The sequence below is a fragment of the Brassica oleracea genome, chromosome C6 (genome assembly GCF_000695525.1).
Source record: "Brassica oleracea var. oleracea cultivar TO1000 chromosome C6, BOL, whole genome shotgun sequence".
NCBI lineage: Eukaryota > Viridiplantae > Streptophyta > Magnoliopsida > Brassicales > Brassicaceae > Brassica > Brassica oleracea.
Window position 1 is genome coordinate 669781 of NC_027753.1, and position 7384 is coordinate 677164.

The 7384-nt window shown below is 36.7% G+C and overlaps 2 protein-coding genes across 2 annotated transcripts; one reads left to right on the forward strand and one right to left on the reverse strand.

Annotated features, from left to right (window-relative positions):
- Positions 1-1328: 1328 nt before the first annotated feature.
- Positions 1329-3074, forward strand: LOC106296720 (probable purine permease 11). Its single transcript, XM_013732939.1, has 2 exons — positions 1329-1520; positions 1724-3074. Exons 1-2 carry the CDS (start codon positions 1514-1516, stop codon positions 2806-2808), a joined length of 1092 nt encoding a protein of 363 aa, XP_013588393.1. The 5' UTR covers positions 1329-1513; the 3' UTR covers positions 2809-3074.
- A 2017-nt stretch (positions 3075-5091) lies between these two features.
- On the reverse strand, positions 5092-6983 carry LOC106298454. The gene is made up of 3 exons (XM_013734581.1): positions 6420-6983; positions 5477-5598; positions 5092-5385 (listed from the first exon to the last, which is right to left on the reverse strand). The coding sequence occupies exons 1-3, from the start codon at positions 6792-6794 to the stop codon at positions 5235-5237; spliced, it is 648 nt and encodes a 215-aa protein (XP_013590035.1). The 5' UTR covers positions 6795-6983; the 3' UTR covers positions 5092-5234.
- Between the last annotated feature and the right edge of the window lie 401 nt (positions 6984-7384).

Here is a 7384-nt window from a genome sequence, read left to right on the forward strand (position 1 = left end):
ACTTATTTGCGTTTAGCCATGCGATTGACACCCTAAACCCTAAGCAAGCTTAGCCGACTACTCAATCATAAAGCAAGATGACACATACATGATTTCTTAATAATACTGCATATAAAATAAAGTAGAAAGACAAGGGTTCAGGATGATCTTCTCGTGAAAATGAGAGATGAAGCCTTCTCCCTTATAAGTTGCTAAATCCAAAATAGTTCTAGGTCTCTTGTAAAACTAGCGTAAGGAATTAAAAATGATAGCATAGGCTTTTTATATGGAGGCGCCAGTGGTAAAGAGAAAGCAGGAAAAATCTAGGGCAAACCCCTGAAATCTTGGAGGTTTCCTTAATAGTCGGGAACAGTCAAACGCTTACTCTCTTTGGGAACAACCTTCAGATTCTTCCGACTGGCTGTTCTGCGTTAGATATTCCAAAATGACTTCTTCCTTTATGGCACTCTTTTCTTTACTTTTTCACCTGTTCTAAACCTGGAATGATATCAAATAAGCACGAATTAGGACTGAGAATTAACTCAAAGAACACATATAATGGTATTAAAAACACCATATATCACAATTGACAGGGATCCTTTGGAGATAATCAGACACGCATAAGAGGAATGTCGATCCTGGTATTATGTAATGCAACATATATGAAAAAGATACAGACACTACAATAAAGATTCTACAACTTTAGGATTTCCTGCATCTCAAGAAGACAATATAATATTTGTTGATTCTTTATATAGAATTGCTGGAAAACTTTTCATAAATAATTTTATTTTATTGGTTGTTATATTTTGGTCTAGTTTCCTAATCCATCGTATGAGCAATAAAAGCCCTGTTCGTTTACGTGTCGCGCGACCTGCGACATGTGACATGCGACTAAACCTGCGACCTGCGACTAAAACTATGTTTGTTTACGTGTCGCGCGACCTGCGATCTGTGACCTGCGACCAGTCGCGCGATCAAAATTTTCTTAACTTTTAGTCGCTGTTTTTTCGGACGACTTGAATGGGAATCCGCGACTGATTATGCGATCAGTAGCGCGACATCAAAACGAACAATCTGCGACTTGCGACATGCGACCAATCGCAGGTTGCATGTTACGCGACAGCAAAACGAACAACAACAATCGCATGTCGCAGGTCGCAGGTCGCATGTCGCAGGTCGCAGGTCGCAAGTCGCATGTCGCAGGTCGCGCGAAACGTAAACAAACAGGTCAAAATGACATTTTGAGGTTAAGAAAAACATCCAAGTTCATGGGTCGAATCTGTCGTCCCATCCGGTTTAAACATGATGGGCTAGAAACAAGTCAAAAATCAAAAAAGGCTAGTAAAAAAGTCTGCTTCGAATCTCCCCCTATTAATAGCTCACCAACTAAGCAAAAACTCATTTTAAAGTTCACGGATCTCCGGCGAGCGATCATCGCAGATCCCGGAGAAGACGGACATAGATATCTCAGTTGAATCGATAACCCTTTTCTTCAGTCTCTCTGTATCGTCGTTTCTTACAGACGATTACTATGTCAGGTCAGTCGCTTTCTCCTTCTTCCTCTTTTGTGTTTCCCCGACATAACCAAGATGGTGGATCAGTTGTGTTCTGTCTCGGTCTATGCTTTATGGTTATTATTGTTCCATGAACTAGATGAATTTTCGATCATTTTTAGGGTTTATGCTTAGGGATTCGTTTTCTACGAATAAAAGTTTGAGATTTTGAAGTTATGGGTGTACAGGCAATCAAGAACCAATCTTGGTGAAGGAGGAGGAGAGTGTGGAAGGTATTCCATCTCCACTCTTGAAGCTCAAAAGCTGGCAATGGTGGGTTCTTGTGTCCACCAACATCTTATTCCTCATTGGTGGTCAAGCTGCTTCTGTGCTTCTCGGTAGGTTTTACTACGATGAAGGAGGAAACAGCAAATGGATGGCCACTCTTGTTCAAACCGCTGCTTTTCCGATCCTCTATATCCCGCTTCTCCTCCTTCCTTCTTCAGAGCCCGCTTCTTGCTCCCTTAAAACCATTGTCTTGATCTATGTTCTGCTCGGTGTCATCATCGCTGGTGACAACATGCTCTACTCTGTTGGACTTCTCTACCTCTCTGCATCGACTTATTCGCTCATTTGCGCTACACAGTTGGCTTTTAATGCAGTCTTCTCTTATTTCATCAATGCTCAGAAGTTCACTGCTTTGATTCTCAACTCAGTTGTGCTCCTCTCCTTCTCCGCCGCTCTGATTGCCCTTAACGACGATGCAGACGCTCCTTCTGGTGTCTCTAGGTCCAAGTACGTTGTCGGGTTTGTGTGTACACTCGCTGCATCCGCTCTCTACTCTCTGCTGCTCTCGCTCCTGCAGTTCTCCTTCGAGAAGATTCTGAAGAAAGAGACGTTTTCTGTGGTTCTCGAAATGCAGATCTACACCTCTCTAGTGGCCACTTGTGTCGCGGTCATTGGCCTTTTTGCTAGCGGGGAATGGAGAACGCTGCACGGTGAAATGGAAGGTTATCATAAAGGCCAAGCCTCTTATGTACTGACTTTGGTCGGAACGGCAGTTTCATGGCAAGTATGTTCTGTAGGAGTGGTGGGTTTGATATTTCTGGTGACCTCCCTCTTCTCAAACGTTATTAGTACGCTCTCTCTAGCTGTGACTCCACTCGCTGCTTTGGCTGTGTTCCGCGATAAGATGAGTGGGGTTAAGGTTATGGCCATGCTCATCGCTCTTTGGGGTTTCGCTTCTTATGTTTACCAGAATCATCTCGATGACTTGAAAGTAAGACGAGCTAGAAAGCACGCTCAAGCAGGGCAGCTGGATCCGCACTGCTGATTCTGCGTATTCGTAGGACAAGCTGTCATATTGCTTAAAAATCAAAACTTGTCGTACCGTCAAATTTTAATATACAACATTTTATGAGAATAAAGATTCGGAAATAAAATGGTTTGAAGTGGTTGATACTTCTATCATCAAGTAAGCCGCAGCTGAGATTGCTCTTATTCATTGCAACTCTTTATGTACTGATGAACGTGTCTTATTCAGTCGAGAAATTCACAAACTATAAATGGTAATGAGCCTCCAAATGTCAATTCTAGTAACACATGTAGTGACTTCGATACCATCGCAGGGTATGAATCTAGCTATGACGACGTGTGCTTAAAAGCACATTAGACCAACTCACAAGATCCAAAAATGCAATGGACTACCCCTAGCCAGAAACAGAGGATGCAGAGGCCGAGGCGCTGGAACACTACACCATTAGGGAATGCATGCGAATTTTCTGTGATTCTTCTCTTAGTCTGAAGAGCTTTGATGTCTTGTATGCTTAATTATCTACTTCTCGCATTTAACAGAAAGCCCTTAAGCAAAAGAAATTTTATGAAAGATGTTATACTTTTAATTGTTTTTAACTAATTACTAATAATAATCTTTAGTAAAACATTCTTAACTTCTGAATCCTTTTCTAAATGGCGAAATTAGGCATGTTTGTTCCGAATGAGATTACTTTTAGGCCCGTTCGCAATTATCTCGAATTACTTGAAATTATATAAAATATCTCTCCTTGACATAATGTCCTAATTTCCCATCACATATTTTATATATGATATTATATTTTGGTAACATTTTTCAATAAGTATGTATGTTTAGATACTCGTCAGATTCGGATCAAAATTTTGAGTTTTTATAGTCTTTTAGACTTCTCTCGAATTTCATATATGTTCAGAATGAATTCGATTAGTAAACTTCAAAGTTTGGATATATTTTTACATATGCTCATTTCGGATTCGGATAATAGTACTTTAGATTTAGGGTTTTTAGATATTATATCAAAATGAACATGAAAATTAATATTTAAATCACTTAATTTGGTTTCATGTAACTTTTTGGATATAATTTGGATATTTGAATTCTTTTAGGGTTTTTAGTATACATTCGAGTTCGGATCGTGCTGGAATGATACCAATAAATTGAAATACCTACTTATATTATTGAGCAATTCTCTCAAATAGTTTTTTAAAGTTTTTGTTACAAAAATAGCTCTCAAAAGAAGAAATGACCAAAATAATCTCTTTTTATTTTGAAATTTTAATTTTTTTTATTTTTATTTTTAAAAATTTGACACTTTATCTCCAAAACTTCACCACTCAACTGTAAACCCTAAGTCTGAATTAGTTAATCATATGATAAAAATATGTTTTTACTCTTTAATAAAACTTATTTTGATAATTTTCTTCATTAAAAACTATTTTTTCGAAAATAAACAAAAAAAACTATTTAGAGAATTTCTCTACATTATTTATTTCCTTATTTATCCGGGGACTTTTACATACAGATAAAATCGGGTACATATTCGGGGTCAAATTGTCCATACATACTTTTCAGCATCGTAAACTAGGCCTGGGACGGATCGGATATCCGGGCAATTTTAAAGTATCCGGATCCGGATCCTTATCTGGCGGATCCATAATTTTACTCCTTATCCAGATCCGGGGTTCTCGGATATCCGGGTGTCGGATATCCTTCTAAAAATTGTAATATCCGGCGGATATCCGGATCCGGATTTGGATTCTTAAAATAGATAAAAAAATAATATTAATATATAAAAAATATTAAAAATAATTTAAAAATAAAAAAATATATAATGTTTTTAATTATTTCTATGTATAATATAACAAAGTTTACATAAAATTTATATATATTATTATAAAAATAAAAATAAAAATATATTAAATAAATTAATTTTTATATATAGATATTACTATTTTTGAAATAGTTATTAATAAAATTTACGGATCCGGATATCCGGACTAAAAAATTAAGGTATCCGGATCCGGATCCGGTTTCAACGGATCCAATATTTTACTATCCGGATCCGGATTCGGCCCCTCCGGATATCCGGATTGGATCCGGATCGAATCTCGGATCGAATCCGGATCTCGGATAAAAGTCCCAAGCCCATCGTAAACGTTATTTTGCGTCTGTATACCTAAAAACAGGATTTGAAACTTGGCCCAAACTGAAAATGCTTTGTTTCATATGGCATTTGAAGTTGGTCCACACAGAAAATGCCGCTCCGGTTTAGCATAAGAATATATCGATCAAGTGGGATACAAATAGTTAAACTTTAATTTCTTACCGGACATAAGACAAAGTTATGTTCAAGATGGGACAAGAAAGAGATCCATAGTTTATTACACTAAAATTAACACCAACTGATGGAACAGTTCTACTACGGCTGCTAAGATTAGAAATTGCGATTAGGCCAGAAGCCAGAAGTTCTTCTGCCATCGTGTGTTAATCAGGTAGCCACTAACACCGTTGCTTTGTTTCCTCACACCAATCGTCAAACAATCTGCACCATTGATACATCGATTCACGAGCTCCTCTGATCTACTGGGTCCACATAAGCTACGCACAAAACAACAAAAAATGAAAAGTAATTATTGGAACGAGAGAATCGTGACGAGGGAAAAGAGATCTGACGATTGAGATTACGCACCAGGAGATGAATGGTGCAGATTTCTTCTGACCCAAAACAAGAACAGTGACTTCAAGTTTCTTCACTTGGCTGAGTACAGTTGCTAACTTTGGTCCTTGAATCACCAACGCCTCCACATCCACCTTTTAAAGGAAATTTACATGATAAAATATTATCAAAATTCATCATAAATCATTGAATTTTCAATGCAAAAACTGTTAAATGTACCTTTTTTTTTGTCATCACTGTAAATGTACTATATAAACATTTCTTGAACAACTCTCAAGAAACTTTTAAGTCATCAATTACAATAAAAGATCTTATAAAACAATGGTGAACTATAAATTTTTGAAAAATATCTCGACAGTTTGCTTAGAAATCGTAAAAGTTACGAAGAACTATACCTGATAACATGTTAGATGTTTTCGAAAAACTTTCCTTTTGAAATGCTAATTAATTATTCTTTAATGGGTGAGTGCACTTTTTAAGTAACAACTGTCTATGTTACTACCAACTATACTTAAACCAAGATTTAATAATCATTTTAAAAACATTAGATCTAAACAAGGAAAAAAAGTTGGATCTTTAACTGAAAAAGCTTACAATCAGAATGATGAAAATCCCTTTTCAATCCATTTCTTTTTACAAAAAAGAAAAAAATAGAGGAGCCAGTGGAATCAACTAGTCACTATGCCCATCACAGAGACATGGTTTCTGCCTTTTTCACATCTCCAACACTCGCGCATGCATTACCCAACTAACTACTCAAGTAGCTATAAGACATTTTACACTATAAAAACAAAACTAAAATCCAAAGGCGAATTACTACACTTCACTAACCACGGCCTTAAATGAATGAATCGTATTAAGACTCGTAGATAAATAATCGAGTAAAATAATTAGTCAATTTTGTTTGTTTTGCTAAGTAAAATAATTAGTAATTTAGAGTAAATTAATTAGTTACCTCGGGTTTACAAGCTTTGCAAAGAGAACCAAGTGACTGAACCAAAGAAGGCGAAGCTTCATCATGAGGAGACACAACATGAAGAAGAGTCATCAAGTCTCCTTTGTTAGTCAAGTGCGTCAAAGCCCACATCATAGCATGTTTAGACCTTGAAGTCTCATCCACCACAACCATCACTCTTTTCCTTCTCGCCGCCGGATCTTCACCAGAATAAACCCCATATAGACCCTCCATTGAAGAGTAACCGCCAGCACCACCGCTTGTGTCGTCGGCGAAGGCCGTTGAGCTATCTCCGGATGTCCACCTTCTAGAAGCCGACCTCCAACCTTCTTTCCTGCTTAGTTGCCTAAGGATTGAGTTTCTTGAAAATTGCATTTTTGGGAGTATGGTGATGGGAACTATAACGTTTTTGTAGTGAGAATCAAGAGAGAGAAAGAGTGGTAGTAGGAGTCTATTGTAGGGAGAAAGTGAGGAGTCTTTGGTTTCAACTTGAAACCGTGAAATGGAAAGAGAAAGGAGGGAGGGAAAGGGGGTAAATGATGTTGTTAATAAAGAGTGAGCGACAGAGCATTAAGGCTGAATCACATGCCGATAATAAAGTGTGTGTTATTTAAGCAACCAACAATACTCCCTCTGTTCCGAAAGTAAGATTTTTTAAAGTGTTCACGCTTATTAAAAATTTAATAAATATTTATAATTTAATTTTTTTTTTTTATCATACACTTTTCAATAACTTTTCACCAATGAAATTTAATCAATTCAAATATTTTTATTTAATGTTTCTTAAAAATATAAAAAAGTATCTTAAACATATAGAAAATCTATCTTCGTGGAACAAGTAAAAAATCTAAAACATCTTACTTTCGAAAACAGAGAGAGTATTATTTTTTCATTACTTGGTGAATATTCTTTTAGTTTAGGTCTACTTCTATTTATTTTTAGTGTTGGAACCAGTGTTCTTAAAA